The 24,655-nt window shown below is 44.6% G+C and overlaps 1 protein-coding gene and 1 long non-coding RNA gene across 8 annotated transcripts in view; one reads left to right on the top strand and one right to left on the bottom strand.

Moving 5' to 3' along the window:
- LOC120806262 overlaps positions 1-14,083 on the top strand; it is a 20,646-nt gene extending 6,563 nt beyond the window's left edge. Inside the window, exons 2-5 of one of the 4 annotated variants that reach the window (XR_005709669.1) lie at positions 9,573-9,695; positions 12,325-12,472; positions 12,982-13,067; positions 13,130-14,083. This is a non-coding gene — a long non-coding RNA (uncharacterized LOC120806262). Of the gene's footprint in view, positions 1-9,572; positions 9,696-12,309; positions 12,473-12,981; positions 13,068-13,129 lie in introns of all 4 variants that reach the window. The other 3 variants (XR_005709667.1, XR_005709668.1, XR_005709666.1) reach the window with 3 other exon arrangements.
- LOC120806258 (transcription factor 7-like 1-B) overlaps positions 1-24,655 on the bottom strand; it is a 26,328-nt gene extending 1,673 nt beyond the window's left edge. The window contains exons 1-13 of one of the 4 annotated variants that reach the window (XR_005709665.1): positions 23,766-24,655; positions 23,531-23,600; positions 21,863-21,999; positions 12,332-12,409; positions 9,921-10,038; positions 9,591-9,672; positions 9,418-9,474; positions 8,083-8,199; positions 7,772-7,937; positions 6,884-6,991; positions 6,741-6,789; positions 2,634-2,780; positions 61-407 (exon numbers count right to left, since the gene is read on the bottom strand). Coding sequence is in view for 3 of the 4 variants with exons in the window: in XM_040157212.1 (XP_040013146.1) it covers positions 4,964-5,571; positions 6,741-6,789; positions 6,884-6,991; positions 7,772-7,937; positions 8,083-8,199; positions 9,418-9,474; positions 9,591-9,672; positions 9,921-10,038; positions 12,332-12,409; positions 21,863-21,999; positions 23,531-23,600; positions 23,766-23,942 (1,767 nt within the window). In the remaining variant the exon portion in view is untranslated. Of the gene's footprint in view, positions 1-60; positions 408-2,633; positions 2,781-3,497; positions 5,572-6,740; positions 6,790-6,883; positions 6,992-7,771; positions 7,938-8,082; positions 8,200-9,417; positions 9,475-9,590; positions 9,673-9,920; positions 10,039-12,331; positions 12,410-21,862; positions 22,000-23,530; positions 23,601-23,765 lie in introns of those variants that run through there. The other 3 variants (XM_040157211.1, XM_040157213.1, XM_040157212.1) reach the window with 3 other exon arrangements.

The raw sequence follows: 24,655 nt of genomic DNA, 5'->3' as shown, positions 1-24,655 counted from the left end.
ACCTGAACTTTGTCAGTGAGGCGGTGCAAAGATAACAGATGTCAAGATTTGTACACATACCTTAAGCTGTCCATGGATTTCAATCTGAATTCTACTGATGTGGAAAAATCTGCAGAACAGTAAAAAGTCTTCCATCCATCCCTGTACCTTCCCTCCTCAGAGTAAAATAATGAACCTGATCATCGTTGTGTCACAGCTTTTGTGTTGGCGACGCTAAAGTCTCCTGCCGCTGCTGCTTCCTACCTGTATGAGGAACAGTTTGGCCTTTTTCTCCATGTACTCATTGTTGAAATACGTGAAGATACGAGACAGTCGGACGGGTTTCCCGTCGGCTCCGAACACGCAGCCCTCCTCCCCGTGAGACGACAGGACGGCCAGAAAACAGTCCTTCACAGGCCGCCTGCTCTCTGCAGCACAAACACGCGACAAGACACAAACGCATTCTCAGTCAATTTCACACCTCACTCGCTCTGTATTAGTCACAATGCAGAAGGACGAGGGGAAGCATGCGATGATACGCATGGTGCAAGAATCAGGCGTACACCTCTTTACGCAACGTCATTGAAGTGTGCAGGTGAGAAAACAATTAGTCTGAACGCTTTATTGACTCATGAGGGTGTTAACAGAAACTTTCAGGCTCCGTCTCATGGATTTCTACAATCCCACATTTCATATTAACACCCTGAGCTAATATCAACATTCAAATGGACTTTGCCCCCGCAGCTCCTTTTTATTATCCTCCATCAGAACCTGATTATGTGACCAATAATCATATACGAGACAGTTCTATCTACCTGTAAAACTCTGCCTGAACTTTCAGTGTGTGTGATATCTGGCTCAGAGAAGTGATCACATGTTCGATTTTTACTGAATTTGTCCTGACGTCCTGGTGACTGAGGGGATTGGGATGCTGACCATGTAACCGCTGATTTAGTCACCTCCATTCACCTGGTTTCAGGGATCCTTATGAGGTTCTAGTCTTCTTTTAAGAAACTCAAGAGGTACTTTAGGGGATGTTGGGGGTTCTTTAGGATAACTCTCATCACACAGTCTGTTTTTGAAATAAAGAGGAAGACAGAATACCAGTCGGACAAAAACAAGGCATCTGAGACTCTCTCTCTCTTGGTTTTTCTGTCAGCTCTCTGCTGTATGCTAGTAAAAAGGATTTTTGGTAAAATAATCTGAACTCTAAATGCTTCTCTCAAGAGTTAACAGTGCAGTGAGTATCTAGAAATTCTGGGCCCTTCGACACCAGCTCAGTCAGACCTGACACAGTAAACTGGAAAAACTTGGCGGGAGGCTCACTGACATACTTTGTGTTGGGTTTTACTTTCATTCCATTCACCACGTCAGTATATTATTTACAGAGTCTGAAGAGTTCCTTTACGAGGTTCTAGTGGTTACTGAGGAGGTTCTGTGGATCGTTTAGGATGTTTTAGGGGTTGACGGGAAGGTTGCAGCGGCCCTTTAGGAGGTTCTAGGAGTTGTTTTTTACGGATGGTTTTAGGAGGGTTTTAGTAGTCAGTGAAAAGGTTCTATGGGTCCTTTAGGAGGGCCTAGCAGCTCTTCAGGGGGTTTCTAATGGGTCTTTCAGAAGTTTTGAAGGTCAATGAGGAGGTTCTAGGGGTCCTATGGGAGGTTTTGTGGGTCAGTGGGGAGGGTCTGGGGTCCTCTGAGTGTTCTTAGTGGTCATTAAGGTCGTTATAGCTACAGGTAGCTTTTGAAGTTCTAGCAGTTTTGGAAGTTTGGAAAATTTAGAGGTCCTTTAGGAGGTTTTTAATGGTCCTTTAAGAAGTCCTAGTAGTCCTTCAGGAGGTTTCTAGTGGGCCTTTAGGATGTTCTGGTTGTCACTGAGGTTCTAGGGGTCCTATTGGAGGTTTAAGGGGCCAATGAGGAGGTTCTACGGGCAGTTTAGATGTTTTTACTAGTCATTGGAAAGGTTTTGCAGGTAGTTTATGACGTTTTTGAGGCCAATGAGAAAGTTCTAAAGATCCTTTAGGAGGTTCTAGGTGTCTTTTGGAGGTTTTACTGGTCCTTTAGAGGATTTTACGCTTGTGGTGGAACATGAAATCACTATCACGCTGTGGCTTCTTCTCCTTTTAAATGTCCCGCATCTGTATCTTCAACAATCTCTGACATATTTCAGGGCTGCTGTCCAGCTCTGCTTTTTCTTTCAAGACGCACTTCTACTCAGTTGTCTGGATGATGTCACTGAATAAAAAACATGATTTTTTAATCAGTACATCTTCCAGATTTGACAGGGATCTGAGTTTGTACTCAGAAATCTGATTCTAGGGAGATATGCCTGGGGGGAAAAACTGAAATGCATTTCTTCCCTTTCAATATTATAAGTGAAGTGGGGCTCAGGACGAGAAGCAGCCGAGACAGTCTTGGATTATCTACGTCTGTACGTTGTATGTATTTTGTGTCTTGATGTGTAAAGACAGTACAGATAGAGTATTGGAGGTTAATAGCTTCGCTTGCAGGTTAATCCAGCCATGCGTTTACTTAAGGCACAGATGCCGTGCAATGAATGAAGACAGTGCTGGCGTCCTATCAGTCAGTGTCCATAATCATAGACATTTCAACGGACTGAGTGTGTTTGATGCTGTGGAGAGTGTGTGTTGTGTCACCTTTCAGAAACAGCTCATAGATCTCGTCACTGTTCAGGTCGCTGTGGATGTCCACCTTGAAGCCCAGTTTGCTGAGGATGCTGTGGAGTTTCTTGGTGTCCTTCTTGGCTCCGGGCCTCCTGCCCAGCCTCACCCCTTGGTCAAACTCTGCCACAGAGACCAGCACCGCTCTGTTACACTCCCCTTTGCGATCCATCGGTCCTCTCCACCGCAGCATAGTCCCTCAAACACCTCAGCGCAGGAAGCTGCTGTTTTGCTCTGTGGAGGATTAGGTCTCTGTGTATGAACCTGTGTATGTATCTGTTATGTCTGTCTCTGTCTCTGCACCACGGTCCTGTTCAAACCTCTCCCGGCCCAGCTGTAAAGTCTTCCGCTTCACCTGTCTGACCATAAATGGTTTGGAGTTTCCTCTTCAGGCTGTGACATGTGTGGGTGTAACACAGAGTTATGCAACTTTATCCTGTTCCTTCTTGTGCTGGGAAACAACACCGTGCAATCACTGCACACGTGGCCCTCAGGTGTTTGTTTTCCAGATTGGCTGATGCTCATCTACCCATCATAAAAACTGGTTTTCAGAGTCATGACCAGTTTCAAGACCGTCTCACGCGCTTACTATCAGACTCAGACTCAGAAATATGTTAATCTACTTATTCATCTGATTGCAAAAAGGGAATAACCTGTTCCAGGTACAGAGGCTGGGGAAAACTTCTCTAAATGGCAGTTTGTTTATCCAGGTGTTAACAACGTACTTTTTTAGTCTGGCTTTTGTTTGTTTTTTTGGATTTTATTTGCCTTCCCTTCCCTCCCTTCCCAATTTCAATTGTAATTTATTTCTGCATTTATTCATCTATCCATTAAAATTTAATTGGTTTATTTAATAGGAACAGTGCACATTAATAAACCCTACTGTAAATGTGCCAGCGCTAACCAAGAGGTTCCCTGGACAGAATATGAGAATGTAAGATTACAATGACAAAACTTATTGAGGTAATTTAGAAGCATGCAGGGCAATAATAAAAAAAGAGTTAACATATTAATGTTAGTATAAAACACTGTACATGACACCTTTATGCTTCATTGTCAGGTGCTAATTAATGTGTCATGCGAAGCAATGAAATGGGGAATATTTATGTTAATAGAAAGATGGGACAAACCAGACGGCACCGTGCTGCATTAATAGCCACCGATTGTAAACAGCAGACGTGAAAAGCACAAATCGCTCTGGTGCAGGAAAAAAAAACATGCATGTGTTTTCTGTCTCTATGTCCATGTGCACTGTAACTTTTTATTGTTTTCATTTTACTACAGTCTCATTTTATCCTGAGAAGCACTTTGTTAACCGTCCTTTACAAATAAAGCTTTTACAATGTCCCGGGAAGGCTGATTCCAAATCACCGGGGGGAGACGTTTTACTGATTTTGATTTTTTTTTCCAATGATTGGAATTGTAAACCTTCTTACTTCTCCACAGTACTTTATTACTTTATGCAGTAATCTAATTGGTCATTTAAAGTGTAGCTCGGTAATAAAAACCTTTGGTATGAGTTTGTCTTCAAACCCAGGCAATGGAAACAACATTTAAAGAGCACGTCTGTTTCCATTCAGTCAAACTGTCCCAGTAAAAGCTGCTGAACCAGCTGCGATCAGCTCCTGTTCTCGGCGTGGCCGCGGACGTTCAGACGGCCGTCGCCGGATCGCTGCGATACTGACGGGAACTTAAAAACAGGATGATTCAGTTATACAGAGCCTGGAGGTTTACTCCCAGAGATAAAGAGTGTGAAGAGTTGTAAAAAATGCCTCAATCGACTGCATGAGCCGTGTATCACAGCAATTACTGTCACTAGCAAACGCTGCTTCCTCCTTCCTTCCAAACAGAAACGCAGACCTTCAGCTTTTCCAGCAACACCACACAGGCAGCATGTCAGAACGCAGTGAATATTTATTAACACAGAGGAGGAACCAGAAAATAGATTGACACTCATTATTACCAAGTGAATAAAAAAAAAAAAAAAGCATTTTTAAACAGACAGACCCCTGTGCCACACCTCGCTTCCCATTACAAGTTGATCATTCTTAAAAAGTAAGTAGAAAAAGTGACAGTTTCCAAAAAAATACACCGTTTGATGAAGTTAGAGATGCAGTCAAATATTGACCAATTATTTGCCCTTTTCATACTAATATAAAATGTGATACATCTATAAAAAAGTTTAAAAAACAAGGCTTATTTACAGCATTAAAAAGAGGTACAAATCACTGAAGTGTACGTTACATGATTTCATTGTGTTTGTATCCGATCTCATGATTCACACAGTAAAGGCGGCACCCAGCTCCTCACAGCTGACTGGCTCTTCTCAGCGAGAAGGGCTGCGACTGAGTTAAGGCACCGTGAGAGCTCGCTGCTGATTGGTGAGCAGAGGTAGGAGGCGGGGCGAGGAAAGGCTGAGCGAGCAGCGGGGGAGGGAGGGGCGAGCTCCTGGAAGAAGCCGCGAGGGGTGAGGAGGTGGGGGTGTCGGAGGAGGAGGACGGCGTGGAGGGTCCTGGAGTGATGGGGTTTTGGCTCAGTGGGAGGGGGGTCCTGTGGGGTTTGGTGGTCAGGGACAGCGGCTGCAGCTGCTCGGTGTAGGGCGACGTGTGTCCGCCGTGGCCGTAGGCGGAGTGCGTGTGCTCGGTGTGTGTCGGGGCCGGGGCGGCGGGTGAGGCCAGCGCCGTGGTGGGTGTCGCCGGGGAGTCCAGGGACGAGGCGGGGCTGGCCTGGGACAGGTGCGTGTGCGTCAGGTGGGAGATGGAGTGCGCCTGTGTCAGGTGGGGGCGGGCGTGTGCGTGCGCAGTCTGTGGGTGACGCTGCGGGAGCAGGGCGTGAGTGGGGGGCGTCTCCTCGGGTCCAGTGGGGACGCGAGGTCTCTTTAGCTGCGGGGAGAAATCCTCTGCTGCCGCGGGAACTGAGAAACAAACACAAAACACTCAGCGCGTCCCCGGAACTGTGGAGGGGACAGTTCGGGCGCTTCGGATTTCCATCAGCGTGGCCACACACACACGTCCCGACCAATGAGCTCAGACCCACCGAATATTCACAAGCAGCACGGCAACTGAAGGCTGAGCTGAAGGGGAACGGTTTTCTACGGACCCTGTCCCCGTGGAGTTCCCGGGGGAGGGAATTTAACACGAGGCGGAGGGGACGGTTACGTTGCAAGACAAACATTCGCCTCGAGTAATTCTGCTCAGAGCTCACATTGGCTTTAGATAAGACTTAGAACATTAAATACACAGGACAATGAGAGCAGCTTTCATCCTGCATCTCTTACCCTTAGGTCTCTTTAGGAAGGGATCTCTGGTCCGGAATGAGCCGGAGGAACGACTGCAGCAAACATGACTCAAATGGGACACACAGAGGAAAAGGCGCCCCCTGGTGGGTACAGCCAGAAGCGCCGCTGAGATGAGGCATTGTGTTTATCGTGTTTTTTAGTGTCAGGGCGAAGAGTTCGAGAAGCGACTGACCGGTTCGATTAGATACTGAAGGTGTGCGTTTGGGTCGGGTGTGCCAGCGCGCCGCGCTCCTGAACCGGTCGTTAATGTCGGCACCTTTTTCCTGACCGCGGGCACAGATCGATCACAGGCGTTTCTCTCTCGCTGAGGACATAGTTAAGGTTGCACAGGCGTCTGTGTACGAAATGTAGAAATGATGGCGCGGTCTGGTTCCTATGCAGAAATTCTTATCAGCTGAATCGTGTCATTTAGGACACCGAAGTGTATGTTTACACGTGTGTGCTGACATACTTGGATACCGTGCATCACACCCTTCGGTTTGAGGTTACTACAGCGCGATGAACTGTGATGGAGCTGTAATCATAGTTACAGCGCTGTGAGTCTCCTCTGAACACTTGAAAGCCTGAACTGGCTGGTGGCCAGTGAGCATCTATTTTCACCGGCGGTGGCTTCAGAGCCGTTTGAACTGTAAGCTTAACGTGAGCCTAGTGAAGCTGCAGCAGCGGAGAGCGTCGGGACAGGGGGTGCGATGCACGGCGGGGAAGGCGTGAAATTCGCCCCGAACGCTGATCACTACTGTAACCGCTGTATCTAGGCGCTCCGATGCCTGCGAGTACCGTCTTACCTTCAAGCTGAGTCTCGCTCTTTGCCCTCTTTCTCTTCTTCTTCTTACCCTGAACAAAAACAGACACATTAAACTTCCCATGCAGGTGGTGGCGATGTAAAGGTTAAACCGGTTTGAGCCGTAGGCGCGCAGGATGTACTCACGTAGTTGTCTCTGGCTGACCAGCCGGGGTACAGCTTCGAGTGGAGGAGCCTCTCTTTGCGAGCCAGTTCGTAATATTTGGCCTGTTCCTCCTTCGACAGAGAGTGCCACTGCGGACGGAGGACAACAACACGGCGTCAGTTAGCACGCACGCCGCCACGAGCTCACATTCGCAAAGACGAGCACTGAATCATATTAACGGACGCATTTAATGCGCACGGATCCATTTTGTGTATATTATACATCATCATAGTAAATGAATACAGTCGCTCCAAAGCACAGGGTGCCACAGAAAGAAAAAACGATCGGAGGTTTGAAGAAGAATTTGTTGACATATCACAACCTCTTTCTCTAAATATTTACTTTTTTCGCAGAAATCTTCCTTTATTTTCGAAATACGACTTTTGTCCTCGAAAATTTTTCTCAAAGTGACAACTTTATTCAATAAATATTAATACTTTTTTCTTGTAAAGTTTAAACTTAATTTTCAAACTTTCTGGACTTTTTTTTTTCTTACTTTATTCTTTCAAATGTATTTCCCGAGTCTGTTTTCCTAAAATTGGCCCTAACACTATGTTGTACGTTTGTGATGCTAAGTTAACATTATAAATTAAAACTTATCAGGAACATACATTAAACCAATTCTTAAGGCATAAAAGATTTTATTGTAAAATGCTATTGATAGTTTAGTCTCTTGTCATGTGACATTAATGTAAATCGTGCGCTTTAATAGCTGAGGACCTCCGCGTTCAGTAGAGAGTAAACTTTATCTTCTACCATGCTGAGATCAAGACCATGACACCGAGTGTCTCACCCTAACTCGCCAACCTGGATGAACCTTTGGGTGAAAACGCACGCACACACATCCGCGCACCAGTCGCCACACTCACCCTCTGTCCCAGTATTTGGTTGATGGTGGCGCTCTCTTTCACTTTGCACTGAGCCACCACCTTGGGCCGCTCCTCCCTCATGTACAACATGAAAGCATTAAGTGGTTTCTTGATATGAGGCTTCTTCTCGTCCTCTCTCTCCTGCTGGGCGTCAGGCATCGACTTTCTACACGAACACAGGAAAGTGCCGGGTTAGAGAGTCATCACACAGACAGAGACGGGAGGATGACGAGAATAGCACGGGACGGGGTTTACTTATGGGGACATGCACTGAATGGCAATGTTATAAGGGAACATTTTGGTTTTGTTACCCGGGCTGGCTGCTGCATCCAGGCTCCTGCTTCACTCCTGTGGGGACGATGGCCGGGTGGGGAATGGATGCCTGGGGGTTCGGCACCAAGCGTGGAGAGAAACCACTCGACACCAGGCTGTCGGCGAAACGCGCACAACAAATGTTTAATTTAATATCGCAGATCATGAATACACTGAGGAGAATAGCAACAATAACACAGTATTTGTGTAGTCACAAAGAGCTTTCCGGGCAAAAATAGGGCGAAACAAATTACAACAATGAAATAACAACAAATATGAACGATGAGATCGTCAAACACTGAAGAATAACAGTTAAAAGCAGATGAAAATATGCTTAAAGGTCTCGGTGAAAAGTTTAAGGATAATGGGCAGGTTGAATTAAGAGGATGCTACTCCCCAATTTGATCTATTTCTAAATGCACCCATCTGTGTTGGGCCTTCATTCCTCACACCCCATAATCACGCCTTCTCTTTGGGCATCTAAACTCTCTTGCATTTCCAAAGCCTGTTGCCAAAGCCCAGGGCATAAGGTGGCTCAGGGATTCCGGTCTTTCCGCACCAATACTGGGCCGGTGACACCGGAGCAGTGGCTCCTTACGTGGGTACCGTCACATGCTGGGGTGCCTGAAGGACCAGCCGAGGGTGCCGGGAAATCAATGTCCACTAATGCTCTTTATAGTTAAGTTTCAGCACATCAAAGCACGAGGCAACATTCACACCGACTACGTGTTTATTACACGAATATGCAGTTACGCTGCCGCTAAGACGGGTTTTGTGTATCGGGTCGGGGAGTTTGATCTGCGTGATGTCGATTCATAGTTAGGATTTTTTATATACTTTGAAAGTTCAATATAAAATACAAAGGTGAGAAATAAAATCACAAGGATCGAGAGGTAAAATAACAAACAAACATATCAAGCATTCAAGAATGTTTATAGACGTGATTTAAAAGATGTAGTTTGCGTCAGTGTTCATTAGTCTAGGGGCTTTAACTGCATAGGTCCAGTCACCCTTTGTCCCCAGCCGAGATCTGAATAACCCGCAGAGCCACAGTTCATCCATCCAAGTGGAGACAAACACGCGTTCAGTCAATTAGCGAAGTAATTTGGAGAACGGCCATTTAAAGCCCTAAAAGCAATCTGAGGAATTTTAAAATCAATATGAATACTATGACAGGGAGCCGGTATAAAAACCGGTTTGCCCTGGAGGAATGGGATCCTCTCTCTTGGTGCCAGTAATAATTCCAGGATGGCTAAAAAAACAACCAAGATTACGAACAGTGTGCTTAATGTCTCTGTCGAGCGTCTGCAGGTAAAATCAGGACACACGCTTACCTTGACAGAGCGGCAGGCGTGAACCCTCCCGCGATGGGGTACATCGTCTGTCCCTGCCTGCAGACATAAAGACACACAGACCGTCTCATGTTCCGTCTACTTCTCCAGCAGTCACGTGAAGGTCAAAGCTGCCGTGTGTCTGTTTGTATTTACAGCGAGAGCGTTTTACTCACAGCCATCCCAGGGGGTGTGGGATCTGAGCCATGCCTCCGGGAGAGACGGGGTAGCAGGCCGCATGAGGGGTCCTCGACATACCTGCCCCATAAACAGCAGTACAGGTGAGATTCACACAGGTAGGAGTCCCACCTATCAGTGTGTGTGCTGTGACAGGCTGTTCTCCCAACAACAGAGGCTGACATCAGCTCAGAAGCATTTGTGTGTTTGCTCATAATTGTTCAGGCATATCTGGGAGCACACGGCGAAATACGGTGCCGTTTGTGTTTGAAGGCGTAATTAGCGGTTTGAGGATTTGATTGGATGACAGGTGAGACTAGTCTGCTTACCTGTGTCAGGAGAGAAGCCAGGTGAGGCCCTCTGAGGGGAGAAGGCCTCTGGGCTGTAGGACAGCAGTGGATGCAGGTGGGTCATGTGGGGGTGCTGCACTACCGGCACATTGTTAGACTGAAAACACACACGCACACGAGCACAGAGAACAGGTGATTACTTAAGCTGCAGTGCTGCCATCCGTCCACCAGGTGTCAGAATTCTCCCTCTTAGTTACAGTTTTTCTCCAACTTTTCTTGAACTTGATCTGAGTTTTTTTTTCTTTTTACACAACTGTCAAAACATTTCATAGAAGTGGAGAATCTTCTAAATCCTGTTTCTAATCAAGAGAAATCTGTTTCCTATGTCTCGGCTCATTCACTGTGAGAATATGCGGAAGAACAAGACTTTGACTCCATCATCAGTATCAAGCCTCATGTACAGGGACCAGGGTTTCTCCAGGGCTTTTAAAGACCTTTTTAATTCCTGTTTCACAGTCATAGTGGTCAAAGAATGACGGAAAACCAGCAGGGACAAGAAGGCCCACAACTGTTTATTGGGTACATGACTTTTGACATCTACATCAGTATCAGACAATAAAAGGATGGCATTTAGGAGTAAGAAGAAAAATGATGAACGGGGAACGTACGAACAACAACAACAAACAATCGACCCCCACCACCCTCCGCCTTCCAGGTTACATCCATTCAGACCTGAATCCTATCTCTACTAATTCAGTGCGAGCCGATAGTTTACGACTTTAATCCAACCTGAGCTTTGGCCACTGCATTTCATGAGCCACGACCGACTTGTTATCGTAGGCCCTGTTGGTGGAAAAACTTCCACCTTTTCACTGTAGGTTTTCGATCTTTGCTCGTTTATTACAGGAGGATCCGAACTAGTTCTTTCCCACAGTTTGACTGATTGAATGGATTGGTGGAAAGTTAACTAAATGGGCCACAGTGCACTCTGCCTGGCGGCTTTATCAGCCTGAATGAATTATATTCAATCAGTTTAGCCTAATTATTTTATAATGAAGTGATAACAACAGACTCAGAGCCGACCAGCAGTAACCTGCACCATCATCATATGATTTCTGAAAACAGAACTGTATCAGCTGGTGACCCCGGCAGAAGAACTACTGGGGAGTACACACTCAAAGCCTCAAGCGTTAAAGCCGAAGGTTAGCGCAGCATCCTAACGCAGACGCGTTACCCTGCCGTTTCTACATGACGACACGTTGGTGGTTAAACTGTGACATGGCGAATTGCTGTTCGCAAAGTTGACGCTCTGTTTTAACAAAATGCAGCACACGCCGACGACTTCTTTGATATGCCGTCGGTTAGTTTGGATCCGTTCCCGGTACTTTGGAACCAGAGGAACTTTTTTCAGGAACTTTCCCGCATCGAAAAGTCCCTGTTGTGCTTTCCTGTTTGTGTTTCATCCGAAGAACCAGGTAGATCATGCAAATTACACCCTTGAAGAAATAAAAAATGACAGTGGTGTTTGAAACATAGTATTAACAGGAGGAAGAAACAAATCAAAGTCATCCTGTTCTTTGTATTTATTGCCTGTGACTCGGATGTTTGACTTAGATCTAATGAATGAATAAAGAGGAGAAAGGCAGAGGAGAACAATGAAACTGAAGCCCCGGAGGGTCTGTCTCCACAGTAAATCTGCTGAGTGTACGATGGTTATTTATAATGTAGCCGCCATGAAACAATCAGAAAATAAGGTTTTATTTTCTGTCACTCGCTGGCTTTGTTCTCTGTGTCACCGCTTCCTCTCTTCATTCACTCTCTAGCTCGCTCAACCTCCACCACTCTCTCACGCTCGCTCGCAGTTTCCACAGCTGAACATTTGACTTTTTTGTAAAAAATTTTGTAAAAAGTTTTTTGTTTTTTTTTTAAAGTGTTTTACATAAAGAGAGGGCGGGGGAGAAATGTGACCTGCTGCGTGGATACACAGGTTTACCAGGTTACTACTGCGCATTCAAACACGTTCTCTTATTTCTTGTGTCCATGAAAATGCACCGATTGTTGGAACCTACAACCCCCGACCACAGTCATCAATCTGTCACGCTTGCATGACTATGGGCCGTTGTACGGGTACGATACCCTTTCTTGCTCCTTTTGTGTGGTGAGGTCATACACACATAAACAACTGCCTAAGTGATAAAGTGGAGAATGCAGTATAACTATTAATAGCAGGCTGGAGACAAAGAAGCTGCAGATTCTTTGCAGCATGTAAACAATGGAACTCTTAACTTCTCCTTCACCACTACATGACTCAGATCGCAGAGAATAGGAGCTTCTGCAATGTGTCTATTACATGGAAAAAGCAGATTTTGTTCCTGTTTGTTGCTGAGGAGTTTCTCTCTCTCTCTCTCTGTGTGTGTGTGTGTGTGAGTGTGAGGTTAACCAGGTCTTACCAGGTGTGTAGGAGTAGCAGAGTCTCTGATAGCTGATCTTCCAGGGACGTCGAGTAGAGGCCACTGAAACGGCAGGTACTGTGGAGGAGAGAAGGAAGGTTAACCGGCCTACCTTAACACACTCTTAAAAAAAAAAAAAAGGTGTGTTCCATGCCTGTAAAAACTCAAAATTAACTCTGAACTGGCACAGGGTGCATTTTCACACATAGGGATGGATTTAGGAGACTGTGAGGCCAAAAGAAGCAGATTGAAAGTCTCTCTTAACGTAGTCTTTTAAAAAACTTAATAGATGCAACTTCAATTTGTATAAATGCAGTGCCTTGTAATCATCATAAAAGTATTTGGCTGTTTCAAAGGCCTAGACCCATAAATCAGCCAATATTGGCTTACTGCAAATACAGTGTATCAGTATCTGTGTATATGTTGGCCGATGAGTGACAACAAACTGGAGCACAGAAATGTCAAACTGGGCCTGAGGTCATTTGGAAACAGTCTGTCCTCCAGAGAACATTGACGAGTTCATTTTTTCACTGCAAGTTTTCCTCACTATATATCCCAGTCACAATAGGGAAAAAAGGGATCTGCATCCAGACTGTTGCTATCGGCCAATATATTGTTTTGTAACAAGAGTTTTTAAACTTTTACATCAGCAGCAAACTGTGATGACCTGGGAAAATCCAAGGGCGCCGGATGTTGCAGTTCCTGCCGAGCCACTCGCCACCGTCTTTGATACCAGGTGAGATAACACGTTTCAGTGTTGTACATCTCCCACATGTTTACATTCTCTCTGCCTTTCAGACTGAACAGACAGCGGTTTCAAAATACACAGACACACCTTCGTAGATGAGCGCGCATACACCCGCCTTTAACCGGAGAAAAGTAAGTTACCGATAGGAGCTGGAAGATACTGTGCCGAGGGTCAAATGGAATAATCGACACCACAGAAACATGTTACGTTTGGAGAGGGCGTGTTTGCTTTTGTGTCTGTACGGAAGCTCTGGGTCTTGAGTCAGACAAAGGAAAGCGTCCAAAAAGTTTGCCTTCGCCCTCGTCCCATCCCCCACACGTGTAAATCCTACCAGCCCCCAAACCACCAGGGTCCCTCTGCTGACCAAGCTGTCTGAAAACAGGGAACCCCTTCCTCTCTCAGACGCAGAAAAGAAGAGGCCTTTGGTGCTCATTCAACTGCGAGTGACGTCCACAGACCCGCAACTGTGATCCGAAAAAAAACAAAGCTCTCCTCCTGACTGCCGAGTGCCAGTGTCGGAGTGTTTTCGTTAACTCTCATCCTTCAGCCTTCTGATCTTCTCCTACGCATTGAGGTGATTCTAAGTCATATTATCATCATAATAAGGAGACGTCATTACCAGCACACCGTGGAGCAGTTACAACTGGAGGCTTGTTGCAGGGATTCAGGTGGGTCCCTCTACTCGTGAAGCCCACCGAGGCAAGTGCTCCTCGCCCTGTGAAAACAGCTGCATCGCGTCTTTTGTTGCTCCGGAGCCGTTTTCTAAAGTCTGAGTAAATGACTCTGATGATTTCAGAGTGATGTCATCGGGGTTATCTCCACTTGGGCTGGGGGACTTTTTTTTTTTTTTTTTTTAACAGAAAGCCCCCATTGCGAACTGGAGTTTGAACAATGTGACCGTTTACCAGGCGGGGAGGATGTAACAGAAGACTGGGTTTGCATTGTGGGCACTGTAGGATCCAGTGTTTTTGGAGCTCGACCTGTACTTCTAAATAAAAATGAGTATATCTTGACCTATGCTGGTTGATTTTGACCATTCTTTTTTAAACCTGTCTCTAACAAGCCCCCCAACCTCGTGAGGGTGAAATGCTGGATAACTGGAGTACTCTTTTAAAAGAAAAATGTTCGTCTTTTCTCTGTAATTTTGAAAAAAAAAAAAAGAAAAAAAGAAGTGATTGTTCTATTGTTCTGTTTTTCTACTGAAACTGCCCAACACATTCTCCAAATGTTTGCCCAAAGTTACTACTGCAGCAGATCGGCCTAGTAATTAAGGTTCTGGTGTCTGGTGCAGTTTGACGAGCTGTAGGTCCAATCTCTCTCCACAAGTAGGACCTTATGGTTTGTGATCAATAATGGATTTGTTTTTATTCCGCTTTACAGCTTCACCAGTCTGAAAATATAACTCTACACACCTGAAAGAGCTACTGTATGCTTATTTAAAAGTATGAAAACACCCCGACACCATCAAAATGCAGGGCTTCGGACTAGATCTGATCCAGCTGCCGTCAGAGACTCTGAGTAAGTTTACAGGCCCTTAGGAATCCAGGTTACGCAGGCAACAGGACAACACGTTTACCTGCGCTGTGGTAACCTCGCTGATGTAAATCTGTATACCTGCAGCACATCGGTAATCAGATTTCTCCTGCGTGTGACCTTATTTTGGAAGCGTTGCTTCCTGATATTTTCTTTTTTTGTCTGGAGGCTGGTGATGCAATGAGGACATTTTCTATGGTGAGATAAATTTAGCTGGAGAAATCAGGTCTCTCCAATCCCCGATAACGGCAAAAGGGTTTCTCATACATACGTTTGTGAAATTAGGCTAGGGCAGTAAGCTCATTGTAACCCGGTTACTTGGAGCTCCCCTGTGGAGTTTTCTTATAAAACAAAACAAAAAAAGTTTCTGCTTACATTCAGTGTTTCTCAACAAAACATATTAAGTATCCTTGAGGCCCTAATAAATCCAATTTTTCCTAAAAGACTGTAACTGCATTGTTTATGTCCGTGTTTATTTGCTGCCATTGTTCTTCTTTCCGGCCTCTGCTGCCATAACTCCACATATTTCGGCAAGTTACTGCCACCTCTAGATGAGTGGCATGGTGTAAAACCATCGGCAGGAATGTGTACTGTATCGCCGGCGTGTATGTCGGTGTGCATCCTCACGCACGGTAACAAACCAAGCTGAGAGTGGCCAACACGCCACTGGGTACCTTTAAGTGCACATAAATGCCCGGATTTGAACAGGGAAATAATAAAAGTCCTCAGTCAGCACAACGAGGAACCATGCAGCCATCATGCTGAACGGGAAACTAATTACATTTTCCCCTCATAATTACTCTTATCTCCAGCTCATCTTACTCTGCTTCAGACACGCATGCAAACACACATGTGTACACCGCACCTCCCCCTACTGCCGTATAAAACCCCATGACATTTGTGGACCCTGCTGAGACATACACACAACCACAGCACTGTTCACATACAAGGGCACACACACACATACACACAAAAAATCCCATTCTCTAGAAATACAAACACAGCAACACCACAATGCAGCTTCATCCCGTCCCCCATTCAGAGGCCCGAGGAAGCTCTGGCTGAGAGTGCTAACTGGATCCAGCTGTTGGAAATACCAGGAAAATCAATGTACACAGTCTCTCTCTCTCACACACACACACACACACACACACACACACACACACACACACACACACACACACACACACACACACACACTCCTGCACAATCAGTCTATTACAGAGGGAAGCATAAAATCACTGTGTGACTAGAAGAAGTTATTAGGCTCACTGCTGTTACGAAACACTGCACAGCGCACACACACACACACACACACACAGCTCATGTTCATGACAAAAGGATTGAGGATCAAGCTGTTCGGTGGTTTGGTGGTCAAGCACTTTGGTCCAGGCTGAGAGATCTCTGCTTCAACATCTTAAACTTAAAAAGACCTTTTGAAAACATCAGAGGACAATCGAAACCACATAACTTCAGTTCATAAAGCAAATTATGGCCTTTCCTTGTTTCCAACAAAGATTTCTTTGTTTTTTCTTTGTTCCTATGAAACTACAAGTTCCTCTTAATAACTGAAAAGTGTGACTGAGCAATCATATTAGACACATTAATCTTCTTAGAATAACCCCTAAAAATGAGTCATCTTATTAAAGAGAAGTTGCTTTACAGTTTACTTGCGAGTGTTCGAAAGTAAGATTTCACAGCTTAAACCACCAAAAATTAATGTTCAATAGATTCTGAATCTGCAGGAAACACTGAACGATCGTTATATTTCACAAAAACCAGCAGGTATAGCTATGTTACAACTACACAAAGTTCACAGCTACTATACAAATCCTGCTTATACATAAACATATGGAATGAGCTGAAAGCAACTTGCTATGATGTGGAGCCTGAGTTTTGTGTGTGTGTGTGTGTGTGTGTGTGTGTGTGTGTGTGTGTATGTTTGCATATATATAGGACCGTGTGTGTGTGTATGTGGTTGTTGTTTTAGACAGGTCATCCTCCTGGTATTTTAAGACTTTGGAGACAATGTCGAGTAAACAGAGGAATTCTGGGATTGTCCAGCCTGCTGAAAGGGACCAGCTTTAACTAAACAAGCGGTGCCACATTCGTGCACAAACATTTACATACATAGACATGAACAGTAACACAGATGGTCAGCTTGGTCAACACAAACCTTTTTAAAGGAGAGTGAAAATAAATCGAGAGGTCTGCCATCTCCAGCATGATCAACACTCACACATACCAGTTAGCTTATCTCCCCTCAGCCCTCCTCCTGCCATTCACTGCTGCTCAGGTGTGACACTGGTATGAAGGTTGGTGTGTGTGTGTGTGTGTGTGTGTGTGTGTGTGTGTGTATGACCAATTTGGAAAGTCAAAAAACCTCCAAAAGTCAGCCAACAAGGAGCTTTTCCTCCTTACTCCTTGTGGCACAATTTTGCTTGCGTAAAAGGCATAGTTCCACTTATCTGGCTGAGTAGAGGCGAGCACGGGCTGTGGGGGTTCAGCCCCATTTTAATCCCAAACTGGTCGTAGAATCGACCCAATATCTGTCAGATCAGTTGTATTCTGAGCTGTGGCTTCGGGAGTCACGACCAGAGGTTCCCGTCACGGTGGGTTTGAGTTGGAGTATAAAAGTTTCAGGTCCTGCTCGCTCAGAAAGGACAATTTAAACATGTAATGCGAGTTAACACAACGTACAAGCTTAATCATAACACAGTGTCTGTCCCGCTTTAGATGCTGATTAAAGGGAGGTTTATGGCAGCCCTGAGCTCAATTCGCTGCAACTACAGAAAACACGTGAAACTGAAGAAAACATCGTCATCAATTCCAAAAGGGAAAAAAAAAAAACCCCAAAAAAAGCTGCAAAGAAATAATTCAACTTATTTGACGACTAGTCAAAGAAGTTGAGAATTATTTATCTATGTTACTGCTGATATCTGCTGTGGGCCGCCGAGGAGTCCAGTCTGAGGAGCAGACTGGAGGCAAGTGGGGGAGGTTAGGAGAGGAGTAAGTAAACAGGGTGTCTCTGCATGCTGCCTTCTGCTTCCTGCCTGAGGTACATGAGTACAGTAAACAGCCTGTATTATGGTTCAGGTAGCGTCCAGCTACCGATAGTTTGTTTACCTTGACTTGCCTTCAGACTGGCAGGCTCATCTCCTCCTCCTCTCTCTCTCTCATAAACACACCTAACACTCTTACTGAGGAGGCTGAAAAGCACACAAGGTCTCCACTGTGTAAAGAGAAATGTGAAGGAGGACTGGAGCAGGGGGAGAGTAGGAGTAACCGTGTTGTCTCAAGGCAACGTGCAGTCTGAGCACAAAAAAATCAGTCAGTCACACAGGCACAGTGGAAGCGCGTGTGTCTGGAGAAGCCACGGGCAGTGTGTTAGGTATAATGAGATGTAACGACCCCCCTGTGGAGCCATGCATTAGGGCCATTCAGGCCCTGCTAATGACAACAATGACCCACGAGCACAGGGGGAGGGCACTACAAAGCTGAGGAATGCAGGTGTTTGTGTGAGTGGGTTTGGCTGTGTGTTTAGCCTACATGTGCGTCGGGGCTATATCCACAGAGGAAAGACTTTCAAAACAAACCAGAGAAGGAAAAGAAATCACAAATCTGTGTCACTGGGCAATCGCAACGCTAGAAACCTCAAAATCTAACCCGAAGTGCTGCTCTCAGTCTTGTTTTCATGAAAATAGTTGCTGGAACAGCACTGTACTTTAAGTCCCCCTATGGAACATGTGTAGTTGAGTGTATAAACATTTAACAGATGGTAAACGACACTGTATAATGTAGCTGTAAGCAGATACAAGTGTTTATTAATGTCTTTGTTAACAACTCTAACTCCTCCAATGAACAACAATATAAAAAAAGACAGCTGCAACAATATAAAATATGTCTTCATAGCTGGTGACAAATACTGTACATTAATAAACACTTTAAATGGTCTCATAGCTGCTTACGACAACATTGCAGTGTGTTATAAACCATCTATTGTGTGTTTATATGCTGCTCTGAAATGCTGGTAAAGTGTTACCATTACTGGATTTTGTGTTTTGTTATGTAGTGTCTAAGCCCGAATAAATTAATTATCCCCCTAAAAACTATTCAGAATTAATGGGTTTTTTGTTTTGTTTTTTTAAACAGTGTCAATACTAGGCTGCAACTAATGATTATTTTTATTACTGATTAATGTGTAGAGTAGTTTCTTGAATAATTGTTTTGTCTCGAAAAATAGAGAAAAATGCTCCTTATAATTTCCCTTTGTCCAAGCTTCAAACTTCAAACAGTCCAAAACCCAAAGATCTTCAGTGTACTACCGGATATGACATAAGAATCAAACCGTCACATTCAAGAAGCTGGAACCTGTCAATGTTTTGCATTTTTTCTTGAAAAATTACTAAAATGAAAAATAGTCGCCGACAATTTTAAGTGACTTATCACTTCAGCAGTCGTCGATACAACGCCCAAGTTTCGATTCCAAAGTAACTGATAATTATTATCAGGAAAGGCAAAGGGAAGCCGATGTTCTCAAATGGGTCAAACGTTGTCTGAATGCATTCAGACGTACAAGGACTTACAAGAAGCAAAATAAAATGCACTTTCAACTGGTAAAATTGGGTTTTAATCAGTTAATAACCGATAAAAGAAAAAGTAAACTCTGTGTGACCAGCACATTTAAGTTGGTACTTAAAGTAATACTGAGGTCTGATATCCAGCCCTTTACATAGTCCACTGAATCTGTACTATTACACGGATTTAGAGCTAAAACAATCAGTCAGTGGAAAGAAAATTAATTACTCTGAAATCCATTTATGCATGTAAGTCATTTCCCAAGCAGACAAATGAAACAAGCCAAAAATTCCACCTAAGCTTAAGGCTTTTAAGACCTTTCTCATTCCACACTGGATGTAATTAATAGGTGTTTCATAGTCATACTGAGCAAAGTATGGACGATATCACTGAAAACCGGGAGGGGAAGTAAGTCCGCGGCAGAAATCAATGCTTCTCATGTACTGCAGATACCCTGCTGTAGCACTACATGCACCCTACCAACCAGGGCCATGACCCAAGTGTCCTCAGTGGTAGCTGCAGCCCTGCTACCAGCACTCTGCAAATCTTATGCCAATGGATAATCATGTTGTTTTAACTGTGCTTCAAGAGCACATCAATCTCCAAAAAAAAAAAAAAAAAAAAAAAAAAAAAATCAGACAAAGGACTACTCAGCAAAACCTTATGCCTGAGGCAATACATCCTCTGCAATAATATTTTGCTTAAAATACTCTTAAATTCCTTACCCTGCCAACAAGGCAACTTTTAAATTAGTAGACATGAGTGTTACTGTATTAAACCATCACCCAGTATCCCTATAATCCAAGCTGAGGCTTCCATAAAGCTGCAGGGAATGGAGAAATTGGGCAACACTATGTCAATCCCCGCTGTGCAACTGGCAGCTAAAGCAGCTAATCTGCTCCGCAGCTCCAGCCATGATGTGAGCTCACTGCTGCTGCAGGCAGGCAGCTCCACCGACAGACTGTGTCGGGGCCTGTCTAACCCCGCACCATCACAAACCATCTTATCATAACAGCAGCTCACACACACACACACACGCGTACTTCTATCTTTGCGAGGACACAACGCAACGCTTTCACATAACGCACTCCCAAGCCCCTCTACCGTAACCTTAACCGTCACGACTACATGAAACCTGGTTACCTAAACCTGATTCTAACCTAAAACCGAGTCTTAACCCACAAACAGTCCTTTGAAGGTGTGAGGTCTGGAGAAAATGTCCTCACAACAATGGTTTCAAACCAAAATCTGTCCACACAACCATAGAAAGACAGACACACGCGCACACACACACACACACGTGAAATTCAAGAGCAAAACAGAAAGCAGCTTTCAAGACAATGGTGAGTCATACGTATCCAGGTCTCAATCTGAAAACAATAATACCCTCACAATGTGAAGCCGCTAGAACCTGTTGCTGCCTACTGCAGAGTCAGAGTTTTTAAAAAAAAATCTGTACAGATTGCAAAACACTTTGAGGCAAACTTGTGATTTATGATTTTGTGATCTTCAAATTATACTGACTTTACATTATTGATTAATCTGGCAATTATTTTCTTGATTAATCGGTTATTCATTTGTTTTTTCAAATGGGGAAAATGCCCTTCAAGTCGTAGTCACTCAGGAGGCTCAGGTCGTCTTACTGGGCCCGCAGCAGTTTCTACACACCTTTTACCTCCTTACAGGCGGCACTACCGGGTGTATGGGGTCTTTTATTCCATCAGTCGTTGACTCTTTGAGCAAAATGCAATGTGTCGTGTTATCAGATGTGAATGTGAAAGGATGGCCCAACAGTTTCTGGCCCTTTTCTGAACTTTTCTGGTAACAAACGACAAAAACAACTTTGACTCTGGCATTAACCTGTAATTTTTTACACTGCCTGTACTTTTCTGTATTTACTGGCTGCTTTCTGTGAGCCAAATTACCCGTCTGGGACATTAAAGCTTTACTCTGCTCTCCTCCAGCCAGCGGATCCTCCTTGCTGCTGCCTCATCGTCCCCGTCCCTCGCAGACAACGATGCAGAAAAAACTAATGATGATGGGAACTTTTTCCTCCAGATGCCCCCTTTGTTTTGCTCTTTTGATAGAGCTGCAACTATCAAGTATTTTCCTGATCAATTTATCTGCCGACTGTTTTCTAGATCAATGGGTTGATCGTCTAGTCTCTCGACTCCAAGGTGACGTCTTCAGATTGTCCAACCGACAGTTGAAAAACAAAACTATTAAGGTCACAGTGATATAAAACAGAGAAAAGCAGTCAATTCTCACTTTGGAGAAAGAGACATCAGAGAATGAATTATGTTTTTGCTTAAAAAAATGACTTAAATGACTATTAAAATAGTTGCTGATTAACTTTCTGTCCATCTCCTAATCAATTTAAAGCTTCTGTTTTATCTTCTGAGTGTCACTTTTTAGTTTACAAGGAAACAGAATTTTTGACAAACACCCCCGGTTTTAAAAAATGTTAATTACATGCACCGGCTGGACGAGTGTGCTCCATGTGGGTCACGCAACCTCCTCACCAGGTGGTGCAATCAACAGTAATAAAGGAAAGATAGATGCAACCACAAGGCCAACAAACCCGAGTCCAACCAGATCATTTGCCCCCCCGGTGCTCTGTTAATGTGCGTGTGTGGGTGTGTGCGTGTGTGCGCGCACGCGTGCCGCCTTACCCTCCGGGCACTTGGCGTGAGAGCTCCGTTGGTGAGGTAGGGACTACACAGGTTCCCGAGGTCTGGGATCATGAAGAACGGATATCCAACATACGGCGAGGGCTGGAAGAGACCTCCATCCTGCTGCCTCCTCAGCGCTGACAAACAAGTCCAACATCAGAGTGTGTTACATTTAAAGCGTCACTCCGACTGATTTCACACGTTAAGATCAGTTCTCCCATCACGGAGTGTGCCGCCGAGCTCGGCTTGTGATAACGGTTGTGTTCTGGAGCTCTGTCAAGTCTGAGAAAACATTTTACAATCGGCCCTGAGACTTAAAGTATCTGACAGAAAACCTGTGAACTAGGAACACAGAGTTTTAAGAACGAGGGCTTTTAACAGGCAGAAGATGCTGCTGAGTTGTGTTATTGGAATTATGGCTGCAACTGAGCATTATTGCCATTACCAAGTAGTCTTGATTTGAGTCTATGAAATAACAAAAAAGAACAATTACAACCTCCAACCAAAACCAAAAAATATTGAATTTACCATCTCATAAGATGCGCTTTGACTGTTCCGTGGCCTGGGATTCACTTCCAGGGTTTTTTGAGAGTTGAAAGTGGTGAAACACACTTACATAAAATATAAATAGATCGTTGGTATTGCTTGTAAGAAATTGAGCCAAATGTAGTCCTGGTTTTACTCTTAAAGACGAGAGAGCTATACATCCCGCTTCATTTGTCGTTAGGAGATGGTTGTTGCTCTGTTGATTACTTCAGAGGTGATTTCATTATGTACAGCTACAGTTTTATGCAAAAGTTTGGGCAAACTCCATATTTTATGGATTTTTGAAGTGAAAAGAAGTAAATCCAACCAGACTTTAAATATGAGCCTTTTCTACCAATGTTAATGTACTTTCAGTTTTTATTTCACAAACGATAATTGTGGCATGTACTAAGGTTCGGGCACTCTACCAAGACACCCCCCACCCCACCCCCTCGTGTTTATCGAAGTAGTTCATGGTGGATTTTGAGGTTTTCTTTGGATCGTTGTCTTATTGTAGAGACCAGACTCTTTTCTCTCTCACTTTTCTGACTGACCGCAGGATAACTGCCTCCAGAATCTGCTGATATTTAGTGGAATCCATTCTTCCCTCTTATCTGTGCAGTGTTTCCTGTGCCACTGGCTGCCACACACACACACACACACACACCCCAAGCAGAACATTTACACCACCGTGTTTTAACAGTTGGCAAACGGGGAGTTAACAAGTACTGCATTAGTGGGGTGTCGAAACCCTTGCACATGCCACAATTACTGTTTATTTCTTTCTATTTTTTAAGTTATGAATAAAAGTTATGTAAATCAAAAGTAACAGTGCATTAACCTTTTTAATGTTAATATTTAATGTTTGCCGAAGGGGTTGGGTTTACTTCCTTTACATTAAACAATTAACAACGTGTAATTTACCCCACCTGTGGCAGACAACTGTACATAATAAAGCCACTAACAGGACTTAGATTAACATTTGGTCAAGTGTAAGTCCATTTTAATACCACAGAGTGACACTTTAAGTCTGAACGAGCCTGTTGACTTTACTTGTAGAGTCAAGTCTGTGACACATGAATGACAGTTCAAGGGAAAAGATGACAAGAGGATTCAAAGGGATCAACTACTCGGAGTGCTTACCTTCTTCAAACAGCTGACTCTGCCTGGCCCTGCTCTCCAGATCTGGGTTGGTCTTGGGGCGTCTGTCTGCCTGCATGTAAACCACACACACACACACACACACACACACACACACACACACGAACGTAAACAAAGCTAGAACCAAGCCACAAACAAGCTTTGCCTGGGATCCACCGACCAGACGATGGAGAAAAGTTGGATTTTGAACATTTCTGGCCCCGGTCACTAAACTCACCTCCGAGTCCGAGCTGCTGTTGGTCTCGGACTCGTTGACCAGCGAGGACTTGACGTCGTCCAGGTCCCTTTCGGCGGACACATTTCTCTTCTCCTCCTGTTCCCCCTCGTCTTTAAAAGCGATCAGCTCATCGTTCGCTCCCAAGTCGTCCCCGTCTCCCCCGTTTAGCTGCGGCATGTTTGGACGTTAGCTGCGACCGCTAACGACACGGGTTTTGTTGTGAGACCTAACTTACAGTTTGTAGAAAAACAACCTACGAGGCTGGAAGAGCTTTCAGGAGATCTTTAGCTAACGTTAGCTGTGTGCTGAAGGCATCGCAGCCAGCGCTAACGTTAAGTTGGGCGACGTTTTCGTCTTTTACTACGTTTAAGAAAAACAAACAAACAAAAAAAAAAACAGTAACTGGCTAACGAGCTAGCTAGCTACCTGCTGCGTTCACGAACGCTTCAGTTTCTGGCGTCGAAATTCCTGAGGTGTGGAAATCCGCCTTCAGCTCGTTTCCACCGAGACAAGAGTCCGTAAAATGCAGTGCTCCGACAATAAAAGCTCCGAATGGTTAAAAAAATAACGGTAAAAAAACAAAAATAAATCACTCAAAGCCCGCTCGGTGCCGGTGACATTGTGAAAAACCGAGCGCCGTCCGTCCGCACCGATTGAAAAGTTTACGTCCCCTTCTGTGCAGTTTCTCCAGCGGAAAAAGTCGAGGCCCCTTTTGGGTTTAATTCCTACATCGTTAGTCCAGTCGTAAACGCGCATAATCCCCACAAACGCCGTCTACAGTGGCCGTTTCCGCATATTGCGATCTTTGCTGATTCGAGAGGTTTTCTGGAGGCTTGCGGTGTGGAGGCGTGGGAACAGCCTGGCTGCTCGCTGCTGCCGAAGCGGACTGG

This window comes from Xiphias gladius, chromosome 20 (assembly GCF_016859285.1).
Source record: "Xiphias gladius isolate SHS-SW01 ecotype Sanya breed wild chromosome 20, ASM1685928v1, whole genome shotgun sequence".
In the NCBI taxonomy this organism is placed as follows: domain Eukaryota; kingdom Metazoa; phylum Chordata; class Actinopteri; order Istiophoriformes; family Xiphiidae; genus Xiphias; species Xiphias gladius.
This window is presented reverse-complemented; position numbering and strand designations above follow the sequence as displayed.